This window comes from Triticum aestivum, chromosome 3B (assembly GCF_018294505.1).
Source record: "Triticum aestivum cultivar Chinese Spring chromosome 3B, IWGSC CS RefSeq v2.1, whole genome shotgun sequence".
NCBI lineage: Eukaryota > Viridiplantae > Streptophyta > Magnoliopsida > Poales > Poaceae > Triticum > Triticum aestivum.
Genome location: NC_057801.1, coordinates 744,080,477 through 744,104,129, shown reverse-complemented (window position 1 = coordinate 744,104,129; position 23,653 = coordinate 744,080,477). Strand labels below are relative to the sequence as shown.

Sequence of the window (23,653 nt, the reverse complement as noted above, 5' to 3'; positions counted from 1 at the left end):
AAACTACCTTTAGTACCGGTTGAAGCCACTAACCGGTACTAAAGGTCTGTTTTGGCCAGGCGAAGCGGCAGGAAGCGCACCCCCTTTAGTACCAGGCCGTGGCTCCAACCAGTACTAAATCCCCCCCCCCCTTTAGTACCGGTTGGAGCCACGACCCGGTACTAAAGGGGGTGCGCTGGTGTAGGTGCGGTGCGGGCAAGTTTAGTCCCACCTCGCTAGCCGAGGGGCGCCCGCACCTGTTTAAAAGCCCCGGCGCGGCTGCTCTTTCGAACTCCTCTCGATAGCAGGCTTCTGGGCCTAACTCTGCCTCTCTACCCTGTGGGCCTACTGGGCCTTGCGGGCCTGCATCCTGGCCCAACTACAGGTTGGGCTACTAGTCGTATGCAGGCCATTGTGGCCCAGTAGGAGGGCTTTTCTTATTTAAGTCTCCAAAAAAATTTAGTTTTTTTTCTAGTTTATTTATTTTCATTTATTTATTTCAGAATATTTTTTCTTTAGGTACAAAAAATTACAAACTTTCTGTTAGTGCAAGTAGTTTTCAAATTTGAATAGTTTAAATTCGAATTATTTGACGAACTAATTTGTAGACAAAGTGCATCCAGTTTTTGCACGTAAAATTTCTTCGCATTTCAAATACCAAAACACATAAGTACCCTTACTGTTACAAAGATTCCCTCTGGTTTGTTCAAAGCGGCACTTTCCAGATATATAAGTCCGAAAAGTCACTACTGAAGAAAGTGATGACGGTGAAGCCTATCACATCCCAGAGTGGGATCTTTGGGTGTGAAATTTTTTCTTCCCGTGTGTCCCTTTGCGCCGTAACCATGGACAATCTTCATCATTTAACTGGATGCTCGGATCAATATTCATTGTGAATGGAGCAATTTCATCAATCTTTTCATAATCTTCTGACATGTCTGTCTTGTCATCCACTCCCACGATGTTTCTTTTCCCTAAAAGAACTATGTGGCGCTTTGGCTCATCATATGATGCATTCGCTTTCTTATCTTTTCTTTTTCTCGGCCTGGTAGACATGTCTTTCACATAGAAAACCTGCGCCACATCATTGGCTAGGACAAATGGTTCGTCTGCATACGCAAGATTGTTGAGATCCACTGTTGTCATTCCGTACTGCGGGTCTTCCGTTACCCCGCCTCGTGTCATATTGACCCATTTGCACTGAAACAAAGGGACCTTCAAACCACCTCCATAGTTAAGTTCCCATATGTCCTCTATGTAACCATAATATGTTTCCTTTCTCGTGTTGGTTGTTGCATCAAAGCGGACACCACTGTTTTGGTTGGTGCTCTTCTTATCTTAGGCGATCGTGTAAAATGTATTCCCATTTATCTCATACCCTTTGAGAGTCATTATATTCGAAGATGGTAACTGGGACGGCAAGTACAGGTCATCTTCAATATCGCCATCATGCATGGCACGTGTCTGCAACCAACCGGCGAAAGTCCCCGTTTGTTCACGTGTAATCCAGTCGTCAGACTGCTCCGGGTGTTTGGAGTGTAGAAAATTCTTGTGTTCCTCCATATACGGAGCCACCAAGGCGGAATTATGTAGAACTATGTAGTGTGCTTCAGTGAGAGAATGCCCGTCCATACATATTATTTGATCCCCTCCTAGCGTGCCTTTTCCATCCAGTCTGCCCTTATGCCGCGATTCAGGAACACCAATCGGCTTAAGGTCAAGAATAAAGTCAATACAAAACTCAATGACCTCCTCATTTTCATGGCCCTTCGAGATGCTTCCTTCTGGCCTAGCATGGTTATGAACATATTTCTTCGAGACTCCCATGAACCTCTCAAAGGGGAACATATTGTGTAGAAATACAGGACCCAAAATGTTAATCTCTTCACAAAGGTGAACTAGGACGTGCGTCATGATGTTGAAGAAGGATGGTGGGAACACCAACTCGAAACTAACAAGACATTGCACCAAATCATTCTGTAACCTTGGTATGATTTTTGGATCGATTACCTTCTGAGAGATTGCATTGAGGAATGCACATAGCTTCACAATGGCTAATCGAACGTTTTCCGGTAGAAGCCCCCTCAATGCAACCAGAAGCAGTTGTGCCATAATCACGTGGCAGTCATGAGACTTTAGGTTCTGGAACTTTTTCTCTGCCATATTTATTATTCCCTTTCTATTCGACGATAAGCCAGATGGTACCTTCATACTGAGCAGGCATTCAAAGAAGATTTCCTTCTCTTCTGTGGTAAGAGCGTAGCTGGCATGACCCTGATGTATGTCGTCTTTTCCGTGCATATGTTGGTCCTCCCGTGCCTCCGGTGTATCTTTTGTCTTCCCATACACGCCCAAGAAGCCAAGCAGGGTCACGCAAAGATTCTCCGTCACGTGCATCACGTTGATTGCGGTGCGGACCTCTAGGTCTTTCCAATAGGGCAGGTCCCAAAATATAGATTTCTTCTTCCACATGGGTGCGCATCCGTAAGCGTCCTTTGGAACAGGTTGTCCGCCAGGACCCTTTCCAAAGATTACCTTCAAATCCTTGACCATATCATATACATCAGCACCAGTACGGTGACGAGGCTTCGCCCGGTGATCCTCCTCACCTTTGAAATGCTTGCTTTTCTTTCTTGCAGGATGCCTGCTCGGAAGAAATCGGCGATGTCCCAGGTACACATTCTTCCTACAACTATCCAAATATATATTGTCGGTATCACCCAAACAGTGTGTGCATCCGCGGTATCCCTTGTTTGTCTGTCCTGAAAGGTTACTGAGAGTAGGCCAATCATTGATGGTCACGAACAACAATGCCTTTAGGTCAAATTCTTCCTGTTTGTGCTCATCCCACGCACGTACACCTTTTCCATTCCACAGCTGTAATAGTTCTTCAACTAATGGCCTTAGGTACACATCAATGTTGTTGCCGGGTTGCTTAGGGCCTTGGATGAGCACTGGCATCATAATGAACTTCTGCTTCATGCACAACCAAGGAGGAAGGTTATACAAACATAGAGTCATAGGCCACGTGCTATGGTTGCTGCTGTACTCCCCAAAAGGATTAATGCCATCTGCGCTTAGACCAAACCATACGTTCCTTGGGTCACCCAGCAAACTCCTCCATGTAGTTTCTCTCAATTTTTCTCCACTGCGACCCATCAGCGGGTACTCTCAACTTTCCGTCTTTCTTACGGTCTTCTTCGTGCCATCGCATCGCCTTGGCATGCTCTTTATTTTGGAACAAACATTTCAACTTTGGTATTATAGGAGCATACCACATCACCTTGGCAAGAATCTTCTTCCTGGGGCGCTCGCCCTCAACATCATCAGGGTCATCGCGGCTGATCTTATAGCGCAATAAACCGCATACTGGGCACGCGTTCAAATCCTCGTACTCACCGCGGTAGAGGATGCAGTCATTAGGGCATGCATGTATCTTCTGCACCTCTAACCCTAGAGGGCAGACAGCCTTCTTTGCTTCGTACGTACTCTCGGGCAATTCGTTGTCCTTTGGAAGCATATTCTTTATCATTACCAGCAACTTTCCAAATCCCTTGTCAGATACACCATTCTCTGCCTTCCATTGCAGCAATTCCAGTGTGGTGGCCAGCTTTTTCTTGTCACCTTCGCAATTCGGGTACAATAATTTCTTGTGATCCTCTAACATGGGCTGCAACTTCTTCTTCTCCGTTTCACTTGTGCAGTTTCTCTTTGCATCGGCAATGGCCCAACCTAGATCATCAGCGGGCTCATCTGATGCCTCTTCTTCAGCTTCTTCCCGCATTGCCGGCTCAGCTTCTTCCCCCATTGTTGTGTCATCGTATTCAGGGAATCCGTGGCCAGGATAGCTATCGTCGTCCTCTTCTTCTTCATTGTCTTCCATCATAACCCCTCTTTCTCCGTGCTTGGTCCAAACATTATAGTTGGGCATGAAACCGGACTCAAACAGGTGGATGTGAATGGTTCTTGAGTTAGAGTAATTGTGATCATTCTTACAGCCAAAACACATGGACAAGGCATAAAACCATCCGCTCGCTTGTTTGCCTGAGCCGCAATCAGAAAAGTATGCACGCCATCAACAAACTGCGGAGAGCATCGGTCATCGTACATCCATTGTCGCCGCATCTTCATTACACACCACCGAATAGATCAAATTAATACAAGTTCATACTTAAAGTTCATACAACACTTAAATTCAACATACAAATAACTCTCTAGCTAAAGCATTTAAATGTAACAACAAATGCGATCAAGATCGCAACTAAGGTAACAATTGATCCAACAACATAATGATACCAAGCCTCACTATCAATGGCATATTTTCTAATCTTTCTAATCTTCAACCGCATTTTCTCCATCTTGATCTTGTGATCATCGACGACATCAGCAACATGCAACTCCAATTTCATCTTCTCCCCATCAATTCTTTTCAATTTTTCTTTCAAATACTCATTTTCTCTTTCAACTAAATTTAACCTCTCGACAATAGGGTCGGTTGGAATTTCCGGTTCACATACCTCCTAGATAAAAATATCTATGTCACCTTGATGGGCATAATTTGTCATAAACATGAAATGAAACAAATAGTTTTAAAAGAGAATATACCACATCTGAATCATAACACGAACGAGGGCCGACGAGGACGGATATCAACACCATGGCACTATGTATAACAAACAATGTACGGGTAAGATAATTATACAAGTAACTATATATCTAAATCACACAAACATGATTCTTTTATATAAAAAAGATAAGAACAAGAAGCTCACCACAAGGTGGTGCCGGCGACGGGTCGGTGCGGACAATCGACGGTGGTTACGACGGAGACGGGAAGGCACTAAGTAAACCACACCTACATATGCAAACTAAGAGTTATTTTAAGCTCAAATTGCATATAAATCAAATAAACTACCACATATAATTCCTCCCAAATTACTAAAACCCACAAATTAATCACTACATAAAGCATTGCAAAAGCTAATCTAGCAATGAGAGATGAATGGACAAAGTTGCTAACCTTTGTGATCATTTGAATGGATGGGGGCCTTCAAATCTTGACAAAATTTGGGCAAGATGTGTTATGGAGCTCGAGGGAAGAGGGGAAGAACATAGAGGAGAGGGGAAAGGGGGAAGAACAGAGCAAGCTGGACGAAGGGTTTATATGTAGGATGACCTTTAGTACCGGTTTGTGGCACGAACTGGTACTAAAGGTGCTGGAGGGGCCCCAGTCTAACAACATCTTGCCACCACTCTCTTTCGTACCGGTTCGTGGCACGAACCGGTGCTAAAGGTTTGCCACAAACCGGTACTACTGAGAGCGGCCCGCCTAGCCGTTGGAACTGGCACTAATGGTCACATTAGTGCCGGCTCACCTCAAATACAAACCGGGACTAATGAGCTGCACATTAGACCCTTTTTCTACTAGTGGAAGGAGGAATGAGGATGGAGCATGTTTGCAAATTGCTGCCATCGCCATCCTCTTGCGTATGCCGCCCTCATCGCGGCCTTCGGGGAAGACAGTCGTTGACGCATGGGAAGGGGGCCAGGGGCCGTCGTGTGGGAGAGCACAATCGGCTGCGACTGGATCATGCGAGATAATCAAGGGAATGGGATGGGTAGACGACATCCGCGTGGATTTTGAGCAAAGTGGAGGGTCACAAAGTGAGATGGGGGGCACTACTGGAATCAGAAGATTTGCCGTCTGCCATATCTTTGTCGTCCGCTAGCGGATGACAAAGAATACCTTTGCCATCACTCACGAGAAACCAGACAGCAAAGTAATGCTTTGCCATCAGCCATTATTTTGTCGTCCGCTAGCGGACGGCAAAGATTCTTTGACATCAGCTAGCTGACGGCAAAGAGAGTGTTTGGCCCACTGTCTATTAAGCCCTAACGCCCCCCTCTTTGTTGTCTGCCAGCAGACAGCAAAGAGGTCGTTGCCATCCGCTTGCGGACGGCAAAGGCGTCACGGACGGCAATGCTTCAAAATAAGTTAACGGCCCGCCCCCCGCCGTTGCCATCTCTCTTTCTCCTCCTCTCCTCTCCGCCCGGCGAGAACCGCCGCTGCCCCGCCGCCCCCACCGGCCCACCACCTCTTCGTCGCCGCCCCTCCCCTCCTCCCCGCCTGGTCGCCGCCCCCTTCCTGCCTCCCCACCCCTCTCCGGAGCCTCCCCGCCGCCGCTTCCCCGCCGCAGCCGCCCCCTCCCCGACCCGGCGCCGCACCCACGGTGAGCCCCTGCCACCCTGGTTTTTTTCTTCTGTTTTTTTAGTTTAGTTAGTTTTTAGGTTCAATTAATTAAGTTTTTAGTTAAGGTTTAGGTTTAATTTTTTTAGGCTATTTAGTTTAGGTTTAATTTGTTTAGGTTATTTAGTTTAGTTAGTTCAGGTTTAATTAGTTTAGGTTAATTAGTTTAATTAGTTTAGGTTATTTAGTTTAGTTAGTTTAGGTTTAATTAGTTTAGGTTATTTAGTTTAGGTTTAATTTGTTTAGGTTAATTAGTTTAATTAGTTTAGGTTATTTAGTCTAATTAGTTTATGTTGTTTAGTTTAGTTAGTTTTAGGTTTAATTGGTTTTGGTTTTCTAGTTTAGTTAGTTTAGGTTTAATTGGTCTAGGTTATTTAGTTTAGTTAGGTTAGGTTATTTAGTTTAATTAGTTTAGGTCATGTGTGGCTTTGCCGTCAGCCGTGGCGGACGACAAAGTTCTTGTTTCCTGTAGTGGGGGGTTGTGGAAAAAAAACTCACTGCATGGTCGTGGTCAACCTGCACCCCATGCAAGTCAAAGCTGATACAACATGGATAGGACACAGGTGACACCTTTAGCAAACACTTAGAACTCATACATGCATTTTTGTTGTATTAGGACTAACTTAACGCCCTGAGATAGTTTTAGGATTTGTGTTGTATTTTACTCTTAATTGATCTTCCTTGAGTTAATCCTCCTTGAGTTGATCTTCCATGCTCTGATCCTCCTCGAGTTAATCTTCCGGGCTCCAATCCTCACTGAGTTCGTCCCTCTGGATGGAGTCAACGAAGATTTGGCATAGATTCATGTCGTCTCCTTGGGGAAGCGAGGTTAGGGATTGGAGCCATGTGTGTGCTATGGCGAGATCTACTATCATACTCATCAAACCGTTTCAAGGGTTGAATCGTGACGTTTGCAGCTCCAGGGAACTGGCACTTTGGGGTACATGCATGAAGGCTCCCCCGCTGTCATCGACAAGGTCAGGCAGCTCCGATAAGGGAGTGGTGACAGCAGCATGTCAGTGACTTGTTCTGGTGGCGGTAGTGATCGTTTAATGGTCCAGAGACCTTGATGATTTTTTTTATTATGTTTTGAAACTTCTACAATTGACGTGGATCATTTTCACAAATAAATTGTCAACAATGTACAAAGTTCAAACAAACTTACACAAAATCAAACCATAGAAAAAGGGCTACAACCGCCCTCTTAACTAGAATACTAGTGTCACACCAGAACAAAATCTATTATCACTACTAATTATCACACACTGAGCAAGCAAGATAAAAAAATCCCAGTGGTCCTTCTCCCAAGATCCAGAGACCTCAATCTAGTCATTGAGGTTATAGAAGAAGTTATAGATTACAGAAGCTTCCCAAAATGCTCGCGGCAAAAAACCCTAGCCGCCCTTCCTAGTCGGCAAGACAACCCGGACTGTTGGATCGACCCATCTAGCTTAATCCCAATAGTTCGCATGGCAAGGCACGGGCGAAGCAATACATGACAAGTTTCGGATCGACCCATCTAGCTTAATCCCATGTTTTAAATGTGTTTATCTATTCCAATAAAATGTTCACGCATTTAAAAAAAATTAAGTTATAAGTATTCACAAATTGTAAAATAACAATAGTAGATGTTCTCGAGCTTCAAAAAATGCCCATCTATTCAAAAAATATTTTCATTAATTTTAATAGATGTTCTAAAAACTTAAAAGACATGAATTAAAAATATTCATGCTTTAAGAAAATGTTCTCAACATTTTAGAAATGCTCACGTAACCCAAAAGCATTTATGTTTAAAAAAATCAAAGATCTGTTTCAAAAAGTTTTAACTGCTTAGAAAAATGCTTGCAAATTTAAACAAAAGCAGCCGAAAACTAAATATTAAAAAAATAAAAATAAATGGAAATCAAAGAAATAAAATAAACTACTGAGTAAAGCAATAAAAAATGGATAAGCAGTAACGTTATCATACAATCTGGGAAATTTTGCCACTCGATCGTTCCTACTGGGCCTTTTTTTTTTTGAGGGGACGTTCCTACTGGGCCTGGGTCATGACGCAACGCTCTGTGCGTACCCTTTTGATGCAGGGGTGAGGCTATACCTCGAACGTCGCGCTCGCTTATACACAGCTTACTGCTTATTGGCCGGGCCTATCCAGCGACAGCAGCATCCTGTTTCGTTATTTTCGCAAAACAAATGATTTGAACTTTCAAAAGCGTTCATCCCGCATTTTAAAATATTCATGCAGTGTAAAAATGTTCATACCACTACTAAAAAATGCTATTACCATCCAAAAAGTCGTGCATTTAAAAATGTTCAGGCGTTTCAAAAGATGATCACGCAATGTTTTTAAAAATGTTTATACAATGTGAAAAAAAGTTTGTGTACTTTTAAAAAAGTTCTGTTGATTCAAAAAAATCCTACGTGTGTTAAAAGAATTATTATGTTAATAAAACGTAAAAAATCATGTAATTTATAAAAATATTTCATACATTCAAGAAAGGTTCAAGGTGTATTTGAAAAATGTTTAGCATGTATTCAAAAAATATTCAAAAACATTTATTGAAAAATTGTCATCATAATATGAAAAAAATACATGTATAAAAAATTGAACCACGTGTATTAAAAAAAGACATGTATTGGAAAAGAAAAAAACAAAAGAGAAAAAGGCCTCTCTTTTCTTTTGCAAGTACAAAGAACACCAGAAGTAAAAATTACATCAATGTTCATATACCACCTAGCGACCACTATAAGCACTGGAGCTAACCGAAGGCGTGCCTCCGTCATCGCCTCTGTGTCACTGGAGCGAGGCAAGTCTTGTTGTAGTAGACAATCGGAATGTCGTTGCGGTAAGCCCCTATAAGACCAGCGCCTCAGAACAACAACCATTGCCAACTAAGAGAAGCGTAGATCGAAAGAATTCAACCTGCAGACACACGAACGTAGACGAACAAAGACTGAATCCAAGTGGATCCCGTGAAGACAAACTCCGATCGAATCCCGTGAGATTTGCCGGAGAAACACCTCCACACACCACGGACGATGCTAGAAGCACCACCAGAATCACCTTCACACACCCACTGACGATGCTAGAAGCACCACCAAAATAGGAGCTAGGCGGGGAGAACCTTATTCTAACTTTAGAAAGTCGTCGCAGTCTCGTCTTCTTGAGTATGGCATAAATTCTAACAAAACTGAGCAAATCACCTAAAAATGGAGCCCTCCCGCTGACAAGGGGCGGGATCCATCGCGCCTACATGGTCCTAGGACCATAGGAGATGAGGCGGACGGGCAGCGTTGCTGACGAGTCAGCACGAATGAAGGGTTACACACATCCTCTTGCCTCTATACTCTAGTTGACCAGCAAACATGCAATCTTTATTATGTCGTACTATTGTCAGGGAAGAAGATAAAATCACCTGGTTGGCCTAGGTAATCACGGAGCCTAAGATAGCCATCTTTCGTGGCTGGAGTTAATCAAAACTAATGCCCTGTTCGAAATCGCTTCGCTTCACAACTCCACTCACGGAGCGGGCGGAGCTGCAGTTGAAAATTACGAAGCTGCACGCTCCGCGGATTTCGGGAGTTGGTGGATTGCCGAACAGGACATAAGACAAGCCCACCCAAACGTGATTGTTCCTTGTTTGCGAGCTAGAGTTTCAAATCAGCTTCTATGTTTCCTAAAAGAACAGTTTCTATGTTCTGAGTATAACTAGGCATATCTCGGGCCGGGCCGGGCTAAACAAAGCACAGTGCTGAATGAAAACCCAAACCTGAGCCCGGCCTGGCCCGATCATCGGACCTACTAAATCGGGCCCAAGCATGGAAAAGCCCAACACTGCTCGGTCGGCCTGGCCCAACCACATCTAAAAACTTGTTTTTTGCAAGCCCAGGCCCAGCTCAATCTACCCGTCGCGTTCAATTTTCAGGCCCGAGCCTGGCCCAATGGCACGCTCAGGCTCAGCCCGGCCCGGGATTTTCGGGCCGTCCGGGCCGGGCTGCCCATGGACAGGTATTAGTCCACGTGTTTCTACAAAAAAAAAACGCCACAGGATGCTCCGCGTAAAAAAAAAGGCGCCACAGGAGCACCCGAGGCGATCGGCTAGTGGTTCATCGCCGCCATCTCTCGGTGGCCGGATCCTCCCCCGCGGCGGCGCTGGCTCGTGCTTCGCTCCTAACCAGCGGTCTCGTCGTCGATCTCATCCGTCGTCGTTGATTAGCTTCCCTGTTCTTTTTTCTGTTCGAACTCCCAACGCTGAACCAAGCATCCTTGGAATTAATTGTCTATTAGCAGGAACGGAGTAGCGAACTGGTGGCAAGTTGAAGCAACAATTGATCAGTAGAGGCGTGTGGATCGGCCCAGGTGGAACGCACAGGTACGCATACGATCTCGTGGTATGGTGTGGATTCGCTTCTCGCGCAGATGCCTCTGATGTGTTCGATGGAATGCCTCTGCTGCGATTTCTTCTGTAACATGGTGTATACACAATTTGAGATGAATGTACACAAAGGTCATAATTTATTCTCTCTTTTCCTTTTTTCCGGTCGGTTACAATCTCTGTATACAAGTGCGCATACTAAGTTTTTGAGTTTTCCTGAATAAGGCAAAGAGTTAGCCAAACTAGGAGTTTAACAGCGATTGCACACTTACTGCTAACAAACACTTACGCGGTATAATTTCCCTAACAAAAATATTACTCCCTCCATCCCAAAATAAGTGACTCAACTTTGTACTAGCTTTAGTATAAAGTTAGTACAAAGTTGAGTCACTTATTTTAGGACGGAGGGAGTATATGGTAAAAAATATCCATCGCATGTACTGTAGTTTCACCACTTGTACGCATAAAATCTGTCCATCCTCTGTTGCTCAGTCAGGGAGGCTGTTTATGCAGTCACCACCTTATTCTACATATGCTTTCTGCACTTGATACAGAAAAAACTTATTCTGTTCTCAATTTGATCAATCCACTGAGCTGAGCATATCTCTAGATCTCATATGTCATTCCCACCCGCAGCAGTCTGTTATGAGGGACGCATGTGATCTTCTCTGGTTGCCTGAAGTTCTTCCTCATGAAATTGTAGGCGTAGTCAACTATTATTTTCTTCACTAAACCGGCATTTTGCTCTGCCACCACGTTAGTTTCTCCTAGCAGATGGACAACACCATCATCCATCCCTCTCTGAATAAACTCTATCTCATTCATGCACCTGTTTAGTGGACTAGCAGCGATTCCATCTGAAAACATTTTCGGTAACCTTGCATCTTGAACTTCAACAGAAGGCTCCATTGCATCTCCTGATTCTTCAATTGCAGCATCTTCTCCTGCAAGGGAATGTCTGCTTTTGCTGTAGAATGATTCTTGATGGATGAATTGCTTCAAGTGCCCAATGAGCAAGTTCTCAAACTCTCTTGGATCTTCTACTTTATCGTTGTAGCCATAGCGCACCACACATCGGAATACTCTGTAATCTCTTGGCTCCACATACCGGAAGAGGAACCGTTCGTGTGTTTCTATATTGCTGATTGGTATGTACTTTATTGAGATAATCACAAGAACTGAATGGATGGAAGGTACTTTTTCTACCAAATGGGGCAGTATGGGTGGGATTCCTTGCACGAGTTCTGAGTACAGAACACCTATTCCTGGAAGCCTAGGAAGATTTCGCCTTGTTGCCAACTCTGCCACATAGTTGTTTGACACTTTATTCTTTAGCTCGTATTTGTACCGGTGAACATGAACATAGTGCCATATGCCCATTATAAGCATCAAAATTGCTGCAAAACCTAGTGGCAAGTAGCCACCTTCTGTAAATTTGTAGAACGCCGAGGATAAGTACGTGAGCTCTGCTCCACCAAATATTATTGGAAAGAGTGCAATCCATATCAGGCTTGTCTTCCATATCATGGCCATGACCAGTGTGACTAGAAGTGTTGTTATGAACATCACAAAGACGACAGCAATACCTGTATATGCGACGAATATATGAGTATCATACAACTGATACTTTATTACTGAAAATAACAGAGTGAATTTTTTATTGTTGCTTCTTTGATTTTATATGAATAAGTTAAAAGGTCACGATGCAATTGAAATTTAGGAGGGAGTAATCTGGTATATTTTTATCAAATTGTTATGCTATGCAGACATTGTCATATCATACCTAGAAACTATATTAATGCTGAATTCATAATGTTCGTAAGATGATTTCACTCTTTCTGGTTTTGCAGCTTAAGAAGTAACACTAATAGCATATTAGTGAGTCACATACTGCTTGCCGAAATCTAGTCAGACAATGAAGGGCGACCATCATGTTAAGAGCAACTTCAGTGCATCTGTGTTTTTTATTTGAAGTTGTGCAACATAAGACTACTAACAAAAATTGATGAAAGGGGTGAGCGAAAACCAAGAGAAATTTCATGAAGCAGGTGCTTAAGGGAATAACAGAAGCATGATATATCTCGATCATATAGCTGAAATGATCTTTTGGTAATGAATTATTTGTTCCTTTCTTTATATAGGGTCAAGGCGTTCCTTACCATATGCATTGCCGATCTTGTCTGTAGTTTGGAAAATAGCTGTCACAGCTACACATAAGATCATTAATGCATAGTTGATCTCGGGGATGTAGACCTGCCCATGAAACTTATTTGAAGTGTGGGTGACACGAACGCGTGGAAAGCATCCAAGAATTTGGGACTGGGCAATGATTGCGAAGGCACCAGATATCATAGCTTGGCTTGCAATTATAGCAGCAGCCACGGCCACCACAAATGTTGGCCAATATAATGGAACTGATGACAAAATAAATGAGTTGATTGTTAAATATTAATCTTTCAGTGACTAACTCATTCCATTTCTTAGCTTATCCTTTTGTGATCTCACCTGGGATAGATTTGTAGAATGTATCTGCAACATCTTCAGGGTAGATGCGAAGATATGCAGCTTGCCCCATGTAAGCCAGCAGCACTGATGGGAGTAGAACTACGGAAAAGCCAATCTGTAGTGTGATATCTTTTTATATTAAAAAGTGAGTAAATTGAGAAGCATGAAAAGGTGATGATAATTTTATTAATCAAGGAAAGTAGTTTTTCACAGTACTGTTTGATATAGCTCAAAAAAGATTTATTTTCCCTTCTCTATGCTCATGCATTCAAAATATAAATAATGAAAAAATAAGTACGCCGTTGAGTTGCCTGATTACCTGAATTGCTCTCACATTGAAGTGACCAAGATCAGCAAACATTGCTTCGGTTCCTACACAATATCCATTTCAAAACTTTGGAGTAAAGAAGAGACTTCTATTCTTGTTTTCATGATAAATATGTGGCTATATTCCCATGATATTGGGGTGTATTGCGAAGTTACTCATGGGATAAAAATACCTGTGATGCATAAAACAACACCGCCAAGTGAAATCCAACCCTCCTTCCCATTTCTTTGGAAATAGTCTATGATGTACTTTGGGTTGAATGCTTTTAGAATTCCAGTGTCATGTTTGATCACATTATAAATTCCAATGCCAGCAATTAAGATGAACCATGTCAAGATTACTGGTCCAAATGTGTAACCAACTTTGTCTGTGCCTAAGCGTTGAACAAGAAAGAGCGCAATCAGAGTGCCGATCGCAATGCCAGCAATCTGTCCTGTTGATGAGATCAAACGAGTCAAATAAAATGCCAACATAACATAGTGACATGGATGTGACTTTCTCTGCTAAACAGCGAGATGTGCCTTAATGGATGGTATACCTTGAGTTAAGGAGTTTGCGGATTGCTTGATTCCACCGACTGCACTAAGCACTGCAACATAGTAAAATACAAAAAGATTAGCTAGGCAGAAAGCACATGCTTATAAATATATTATAGTGCAAATGGGACATTTATTCAGTGACACAATAAGATGCTTCCATGCTATTCTGAATGGTAAATTCCCTCTTTAATCAAATGATAATTATTTAGCATGCGCATAGTTCATAAAGTAGTTGTTGATACCATTTGTTCAAAAGTTCATGATATGATGAGCCTCCACGGACATGATCATGCCTAAATAACCGCCAAGTTCTGGAACAACCAAGGATAAAGATGCTACAGATGGACCAATGACACATGTGAAGGCTATCCAACACGAGGTGCTCCTTTTCCTTGATGAATGCACTCCTAGAGTTGATAATTGGTTATTGCATAATGTGTGTACTCTATGTGTGCTTATGGCCGGCCGAATGACTTGGACTGTGAAGGTGCATGGGTCAAGCAAGGAGCAAAGGAGAAATAAGTTGGCCCAGAGAAACCGACCGTTTCGGACCCCCAACCGAGCAGAGCCCCGGACCAAGTCCGCATACCTGGACAGTCCAACCATCCAACCCCGACTATCCAGTCGTGCCTAGATGCGTCAAAATGAGCTAAGGCCCACATATACCGTTTTGACCCCAAAACTAGTAGTTGTGACCTAGTGGCTATAAATACCCCGTTCTCCTCTCCGTCTAGGACAAACAAATGTGATTAGACATTGGAGCCTTGTGCCTCTATTCCAAGATCTCCCCATGTGGAGATGATCAAAACAAGACCTCTCAGTGTGGAGATGAAATCCAACTTGTTTAACCCCTTATCCTGGATTTGATTGGGTTGATGGACTGGCCAAGTGGATGGATTGGGTTGATGGATTGGTTTCAATTTATGAATTTGTTGGTTTGAGTTTTCTTTCCCCAAAGACTTTCACATTTGGTGGTTGTTGTTGGGTGGTTTTTCTTAAGTTTGTTTGGCTAGTTGCCCCCAATTCGTGAAGACCGAGAACCCTCTCGTATCAGTTCATGTGTTGACTATCCTTTGCATGCATGTTATTTTATACTCCCTCCGTTTCTTTTTAGTCTGCGTATAAGGTTTGGTCAAAGTCAAACTTTGTAAAGTTCGACTAACTTTATATTGAAAAATATCATCATTCACAATATGAAATCAATATTGTCAGATGCACCATGAAATGTATTTTCATACTATATAGTTTTAGTATATAGATGTTCATACTTTTTGATATAAGTTTTGATCAAACTTTGTGTAGTTTGACTTTGACCAAATTTTATACGCGGAGTAAAAAGAAACGGAGGGAGTACGTACTCAAGTAAGATGACCTGGAGAGAGAAAGTAAGCTCACCTGAAATACATGGAGTTAGCACACCATCACCAATAACCATTGAAGTTGCTAGAATAGTCACCAGGAAAAGTATGATCTTCAGTTTTGGGCTGTTTTCCATCCTTTCCTTTATCCAATGAGCGCGCTTGACACTATTCAAAGGGGACTCTAACTTGTAGTGGGTGACCGTTGCGTCTTCAACCTGTTGATTGGGTATCAAGCTAATCCTAGCATACCGAGATATCAAGGAATAAAGTGCAAATGTTCCACCTGCAAGGTTGTGCATTCATAACACATGTTTTACTCTCACATGAAGTATTTTGTGTGTGTATAGTATCTAAGTACTTGTCACATATTTTGGATTTTCTTTCATGGAATTAAGTGCTTAACGCTCACGTCCCTATCACTTCTAATGATTCTTAGGTACTCTGTAACATGTTGTCTAAAAACAATATGCGGTGGGATTGTGTGAATATTTATGTTTTATTTTGAAGAAGAAAAAAAATGCTCCTATGGTTCTTCATGGTAATTCATTTCCGAATAATATTTTTTTAATAGGAACATTCGTTGTAACAAAGTTACAATCTTTCGTAGTTCTTCAAAATCTTATATGTAATCACACAAGTTGTGTTGAGAAGATAAATGGGAGATATTTACTCACCATCACCGTTATCATTAGCTCTCAAGACAATGAAACAATATTTCATCAACGGAAGGAGAGCCAGAGTGTAAATAATCAGGGACATGACACCAAGGAGGTCATCTGTATCTTTGATCCCACCAATAAAGGTGCTAGAAAACACATAGAGCGGTGAAGTTCCCATGTCCCCATAGACAACACCTAGACTCTGGAAGGCCAAGTGCAGTGTTGTCGCCCAGCCAACCTGCTTTGCAGTAAAAAAAAAAGGTTGAAGACAATCCGAACTTGCAAAATATTATACGTATTCATCTTAAGGAAAGCAGCTATCGTTGTAAAGGTGTTTTTCTTATCAGATCATCGCCATGGTGGTTGATGCACAGATAGCAGTTGCATTGCTATTGTCGCCATGTTAAAAAAGTTCATGCATTTTAAAAGAAGTTCATAGACTTGAAATAACTTGTTCATGCACATATGGATATATGTACGTATTTTCAAAAGAAAGTAAGCAAAAAAACATAAAATAAAATATTAAAACATAAAAATGGAAAAAAGAAAACAAAAAAGGACATGAGAAAGTGAAAAGAAAATAAACAGAAAAATAAAAAGATAAATATGAACACATATAAGATACTCCCTCCATTCCATAATTCTTGCCGTGGTTAACAGAGGAAATAGAAAAGAACAGAAAAGTGTGTACATGGGCCAGCCCGTCCCCACGCACTTCATCTAAATGACCCCTATTTCTCTCACTTGGGGAGTGATAAGTATCGGTTCTGGCATTCACGAATTTGAAAAGAACTGTTCATAATTTAAAATAATGTTCACAAATTTGATTTTTTTAAAAATAAAAGTTTTTCATAAATTTTTAAAATGTTCCTACGTTTTTAAAAGAAAGGAACTGAAAAAAGACTCAGAAGAAAACCGAGAAGCCGGTAGAAAATAGAGAAAAGAAAAAAAACGATGAAACCTTCCTAAAACTACCAGAAAGGTTCCCAAAACCGACCCCGGCCCTCGACTGCTTTCGAAGAAGATTTCATAAAACCACTAATGGCCTGGCCCACTGTAAGCGAACCGTGGGCAAGTGCTACGCTTAACAGTTGTTATAAGCGAAATATAGCATTGGCGATTCTTTTCTCGCTTAAGGTTGAGAATAGGATTTTCCCCTTCCAGCAGGTCGCAAGGAGCGGGAGAAGGAAATAGAAAGAGCAGCAGCAGGAAAACGGTGACACCAATCTATAGATCGCCTGGTTTTTACTGGGGAAATTAGATGAACTGGATGGAGCGGTGGGGCAAGGGGGCTGGTATTTTTCCTTTCGGGAGAAACTAAGTCCGCGGGCTATGTGACGTTGGATTTCCTGGGAACAGGGATGGGAGTATGACTCGGGAGCAGGCAAGCCGCGTCCATCCCTCCCATATCCCATCGCCTGACCTGAGAAAAACTCCACCAAACCTCACTGCAGGCAACAACTGGCGCAGATATGTTGCGTCACTTGTCATCACCGTAGCAGCTTGTGACTAATTTTGCAAGAGGTTCCCCTTTACTAGTGATTTTGTTTTCTTTTTTTCCATGGATTTAGTAACAAAAGGGACTTCGCCTCATGTGGAAATCCCTTCTAGCCCAATAATTACGAAGAGGCATCGGAGGTGACTTGGGCTTTTTCATAAGATACATTGGACTTTATGAAAAATTTGAGAAGACCCAAGAGTTTTTTTCCAAAAAATTGAGGTTCATGAATCGAGAAATGTTCAGAAACTTTAAAAATATTCATGAAGTAAAAAAAAATGTTCACGACATTTATTTTGTAAAATTTTCAAAAATATGTTCATGGATTTTTTAAAAACACTAGCAATTTTAGAAGTGTTCATAAGTAAAAAAGGTACTTTTATGTATTAAAAAGAGAAAATATGAGAAAAAATATAGGAACAAAATGGAAAAATAAGTTTTTTTAACACGGTACAGATGCCAGCACTCATATTCACGTGCATACACTCACCCCTATGAACGCACACACGCACACCCTACCCCTATAAGCACCTCCGAAAGACTGAACCAGCATATCATCTTGAAATTTATTAAGTCACCGTATGCACCTCGTCATCGACAGGAATGTTTCCTCCCACTGAATGCGCCTCGCCGGAAATCCTAAAATAAATGCAGGTATAAATGCGAGCACCAGGACTTGAACCCTGGTGGGCTGGGGATACCACAATCCCTCTAAGGCTCTAACCATCCAACCATAGGTTGGTTCGCATGGAAAAATAAGCAAGGTGAGCGGATAAATCGAAAATGAAACAAAACGGAATAGAGAAAAATCAAGCAAATATCCGTCGAAAACCCCCCAAAAGAAAACTGATGCATGGGCCGGCCCATGTAGGGTTGCCCTTGCGTGTTACAGTGTCTATTGTTCGTTGCAGGCAAAGATATGATTTCCTAGTGCAGCACTACCGATCACCATGGAGATCAGAGGCATCGCCAGCGCCTGCTAGAGTGCTAGTGTGGGGTCGCCAGGGAGTACGTGAGCAGAACAAGGCAACATGTCATCGGTATTGGAATTGTATCTATTCCCATTTATTATATGTCAAATATTCTCTTCCCCAAAAAATTCTTGGCCAAACTTACTGCTATCATTAGGAACTTCTGGTGGACAGGAGTTAGGGAAGAAGCTAATGCCAAATCTCTTTGTCTTAGAGCTTGGAAGGACATTTGTGCTCCAAAAAATGAAGGGGGACTAGGAATCAAGAATATTCAAGCTACCAACAGGTGTCTCATTCTTGCAGCTGCTTGGAGAATTGTTGAAAAGCCTGACAGCCATCTATCAAAAATCTTCAAATCTAAATACTTTCCTGACTCCTCTCTTTGGAGAGCCAATTATAATATTCCCAAATCTGCCTTTTGGGCCTCCATTCTTAAAGTTAGGCCAATTCTTATTAGAAATTCTTTTTTCCAAATCAGGGCTGGCAATATCTCTCTTTGGAGCTCTCCGTGGTTTAACACTTGGGAAAGTATTTATGATCATCTCATAATTCAAGATAATGATTTTATCTATCCGGCTCTTATTAGAGATCTTTGGATTCCAGGGCAGAAAAAATGGAATGTTAATCTCATAGATCTTTTATTTGATTCTGATACAGCTAATTCCATCAAGCAGGTGCCAATCATACAGGAAGAAGGTGAAGATATTTTATGTTGGAAACACACACCAACAGGGAAATTCACTACAAAAAGTGCATATAAAACTTGTTTCCAGGTCTTGCAAGAGGAAGGAGAGCCACAACCTAGAACTCTAAACAGTAATTTAAAAGAACTCTTAAAGCAGGTATGGAAGGACAGAAATATGGCTCCTAGAATCCAAACATTTGCATGGAGACTGGTAAGAAAAGCTTTACCTACAGGGAAGAGAGCAGGTAAGTATTCTAAGCACATTAGTAAGTTCTGCTCAAGATGTGGCTTAGAAGAGGATGAGATGCACATATTTTTCAACTGTGTTTATGCTAGAGCTGCATGGTTTGCAAACCCCTGGTACATTAGAACTGATTTGTTGTGTCAGAATTTAGATTCTTTAGTTACTACCATCTTAAACTTAGCTAATTCAAATCATCCAAATGCAACCTTAAGTAATATTTTCATTTTTTTGTGGTGCCTTTGGAAGTTCAGGAATGACAAAGTTTTTCAAAGAAAAGATGCATCTCCAATACAGGTATTCCATGCGGCTCAAGCAATCATAAACAGTTTGTCTTTGGAACAAAATATAAATATGCAGGAAACAGCTACTTCTGAAACAGGAAAGGATTGCAAGCATAAGGAAGACAAATATGTTCAAGGGAATACAGTTAATCTGACTGAAATTTCAACCTCAACGAAAATATTCACGGATGCAGCTTGGAATAAACAGGAACAATCAAGTGTGAACGGAACAGGGAAAACAGGTATCGGGATATCCATAGAAGGACAAGAAAGACGAACAAAATGGCAGATCAAGATTTCCGCAACAGCAATGCAAGCTCAATCAGCGATACATGCCGAAGCCTTGGCGATCAAGTTAGCAGCCATCATCATAAACATGACAGGAATACATGAGGCTGCCATTCTAACGGATAATTTAACTTTAGCAAAAGCAGCAGCGGCAAAGGAACCAACCAGGCAGCCTGGACACTGGATGATTAGAGGTATATTAGCAGATTTCTGTGCCCTCACAAGCTCAAGCCATGTCCAGGTATTCCATGTAAGAAGGAACCAAAACTCGGTAGCTCATGATGCAGCAAAGCTAGCTTATTCGCAGGAATTTAATCCAAATCAACACTGTGTAACTACTTGTACTATTGCTGAACATCAACGCTGGCATCATTCCCTGAAGCAGGTTATCCAAGATGTATCACAAAAGGGTTATGCCATTAATCATGTAAGCTGTTGTTATAATGAATGATTTGGCGCGCTATGCGCCTTTCAGTTGTTCAAAAAAAAAAAAGAATTGTATCTGGAAGAGACACCCTGGAACAGAGAAGCATATGACGTGGGAGCCTTTTTTTTTTTTGAAAAGGGGGACCTCCCCAGCCTCTGCATCGGCATGATGCGTACGGCCATCTTATTAATTAAAATAAAAAAGGTTCAACAAGGTCTTAATGTCTCCGCAAGTAAAGAAACGTGGGAGCCTTTTGATGTGTCAAACATTTATAAAGCCAAGTGGATGTACAAAGTCAAGTTAGATGCCGAAGAAAAATTGATGAAACATAGAGCAAGACTAGTAGCTAAACGACACGTGAAAGTAAGAGAAAGAGATCATCGTACGATCTTGTACAATGCAAGGTGCTTATAAAAATAGGTCGGTTTTCAATACTTGTTTCTATACGGTACTTTAGCAGGCTTCCTTGATAAACTGTGCTATAGTGCTATTGAGGAGTTCTTGGTTGCGGTTTATCGAGAAAGGAGACAGGATCTGCAAATACTGATGCTGTTCTGTAGCTTTGCTTGTCGGAAAGCGGAGGCTTGTTGCCCATTGAAAGAAGCGGGAGGGAAGAACAGACCTTGGCGGCGTGGCTTTGGCCACCGGGAATCCTTTCAGCCTCCATATGCAGGGAGTCGAACCCCTGCAGCCTCCCCGGCGACGGCGACGGTGACGGCGGCTTCACCGCCCCAGTGGCAGAGTTTCCAGCACCCCTTTCGGCAGCTCCATTGCTGCTCGTTTTTAGCGGGCCATTCATCCTGGAGTTATGAGAGTGACGATCTCTCGCACACTGGCCGATCGACCTTCTGTGCTGCTGCTAAACCACGATGATGACTCACTTTTAGAGGCACGGGACGCGCTGCGAGCAGCAGAGCAAGGTACACTCCAGAGGCACGGGGAGAAGAGGACAAGGTGGCCTGCTACTTCTACAAGGAGACTCCACTGTCAATCACCTGTCAGAGCTAAGGTTTCTAGGAGCATTCGCGGGCCGTCCCCACCTCGGATCACCCGAGAAGCCGTGGCGAATGTGCGAGCACGATGCGGTACTACGGCGACGTCGACGGCGACCGCAGGGCCACCGGTCGTAGGCACGCACGTAGCAGCCGAATGAGGAGCGCTCCCCGCAACGATTAGTCGGGGAGCGCTCCCCGCGCGTCAAGTGTCACGTGTGGAACGCTCCTGTTCTCCCGCGAATTCCGGTTTCCGGTTTTCCTTTGTGGTTTTTTCTTTTTTCATTTTAGTCCTTATACTTTTAATGTTTTGTAATACCTCTTGATTTGTTTTGAGATCAGTTTTTCTCTGTTGTGGGCGAACCTTCGCCGCGCATTGTTCTTTCTTTGTCATCGTCTCCGCCCGTCGCCGCCGCTGCTCTTGTCGTGTGGTTACGGCGGCAGTTGTTCCGGCCGCCGCGCTTGTTGCCTGCTCTTACGGTAGTCCTTCTTCAGCGTCGAGCGCGCTTCCCCGTTCGCAATATCGTCGTTCCCTACTGGTTGCCTTTGTGGCTTCCCTGTTTCCCTTTCACGTTTCTCTTTTTGTTCCCATTATATTTCCGGGATATGGAGATTTATGGGGTAGTTACGGGTGGGGACTACCAACACTATCAGATGTCAAGTTTCAACTGGGTTTTGTGGGATTAGTTGTTGATAATCATTGTGTTCCTTGCAGTTATGGCTTGTCCTTTTTGCCGTATGCCTGGTGGCCCGTGTTCTTCTGTTGATTCTTCTGTAGATGGGTTCAGTGTGGTCCTGGATCAGCGTTGTTGGAGGCGTGTTGTAAGAAAATTATTTTATAGTTGTTCAATTTTTGGCACACACACTTATTTCTTTTGGTGCTGTCCATGCTGTTTAGATTTTGATTATGATCCTTGTTTTGATTTGTTGTGCAGTATGTTCCGTGCAGTGTTAGAGCTCATCTTGCTCGTTACATCGAGGAGTGTAGGACTTTAGCCATAAGGAGGGGTGACGAAGATATTGATCTGGCTCTTCAGTGCAATGAGGGTTATTTGTATGGTGTTCTGTTTAGTCATGGTCGTGTGAGGAGCAAATTCCATGGTCCTTCCTGGGAACGATTGGTCAGTGATTATGGTGTTCGTCCTCGTGATATAATGACCATTAGGCTTGAACATTATGGAACTTGGATTGGTATTGATTTTTATCGTGTTGGTCGTGGAGATGCGTTGTCTCCTTTACCGTCTGTTGGTAAGGTTTATTTTTAAGGAAGTTTTTATCTTGTTTTATTGTACATTTTGATTTTTCTGTTCCCTTGAGCCTGTGTAATTATATTTTGTAGCTCTACATGGTTTGAGCGACTCCGAGAAGGAGCTTGTTGGGAGTTGTTATTACACCCGTGGTGTTTTTCTTAATTATCAGCAGATGTATTTCATGAGGTGTCAACTATTTGATGATGACTACATACCCTTTGTCCTTTTGTTCACAGGATTGATTCCATGAATGTTAATGGTCATCATATGGTCAGATTTTTTCCCATTGTTTTTTTTGTTTCTGTTTATTTATTTATTTTTATTACGTCTTCTATTTATAGTTTTGAATTTTTATTCTATTTCTGATAGCTTGATGTTTTTTGTCAGGTTATTCCTGGTATTGTTGTGAGGAGTTTGAAGGAGTTTGTGACTTTTCCTAGAACTGGCGTTTTAACTCTTGAAGTTACTCTGGAATCTGGTGATGATGATATATATGTGAGCACTCCTTGCTCCTACTTCATTGGTTTGGGTAATAGAATGGTGTTCAAACAGGAAGGTTTCAGTGATTTTCTTCAGGCATCGTCTATTGAAGTAAACAGCTTGGTGCTGATAACTTTCAAACAGCTTGTTGGGAGGCTTGTTTTTATCTTCAATCTTCTGCCGCAGTGATGTTAGTTATAGCCTTTGAACATAATGGATTTTGATGTATAAGAGGCTTGGCTGTGCATCTCTTTTAATGATGTTTTTTTGGACGGATGTTATTTAATTGTGGTCACAGTTATAAATACAGTAGAGGCATGTGTGTTCTTTACTCTGAGGCATGGTTGTGCATCTCTTTTATGTGAGAGGCACCTGGATTCAGTAAACTGAGGCACAGAACTGAAGTCAGAACAGGCACGGTTGTGTGGAGGCACGTAGAGTTACCATGGGTTTCATGTGAGGCACGTGGTTTCAGCAAACAGAGGCATGGAATTGCAGTCAGTACATGCACAGTTGTTTGGAACCCGGGTATACTGAGAGGAA

The 23,653-nt window shown here is 42.4% G+C and overlaps 1 protein-coding gene and 1 long non-coding RNA gene across 2 annotated transcripts; one reads left to right on the top strand and one right to left on the bottom strand.

Annotated features, from left to right (window-relative positions):
* The first annotated feature begins 10,274 nt into the window (after positions 1–10,274).
* On the top strand, positions 10,275–13,312 carry LOC123072141 (uncharacterized). The gene is made up of 4 exons (XR_006434853.1): positions 10,275–10,407; positions 10,518–10,599; positions 12,453–12,650; positions 12,744–13,312. It is a non-coding gene; the product is annotated as an uncharacterized lncRNA (long non-coding RNA).
* LOC123072140 (potassium transporter 5-like) lies at positions 10,938–21,187 on the bottom strand. Its single transcript, XM_044495693.1, has 10 exons — positions 21,011–21,187; positions 16,010–16,232; positions 15,370–15,618; positions 13,974–14,024; positions 13,608–13,868; positions 13,427–13,479; positions 13,108–13,222; positions 12,762–13,016; positions 11,800–12,188; positions 10,938–11,598 (listed from the first exon to the last, which is right to left on the bottom strand). Exons 1-10 carry the CDS (start codon positions 21,185–21,187, stop codon positions 11,209–11,211), a joined length of 2,163 nt encoding a protein of 720 aa, XP_044351628.1. The 3' UTR covers positions 10,938–11,208.
* Positions 21,188–23,653: the final 2,466 nt, after the last annotated feature.

Bases quoted from the DNA above. Each gene is read 5' to 3' on its own strand.
- LOC123072140 (XM_044495693.1), bottom strand. From the start codon at position 21,187: ATGAATGGCCCGCTAAAAACGAGCAGCAATGGAGCTGCCGAAAGGGGT. The intron at 13,869-13,973 runs GTATACCATCCA...TCTCATCAACAG, and splicing joins CGCAAACTCCTTAACTCAAG to GACAGATTGCTGGCATTGCG. The intron at 13,480-13,607 runs GTATTTTTATCC...GATATTGTGTAG, and splicing joins TGTTGTTTTATGCATCACAG to GAACCGAAGCAATGTTTGCT.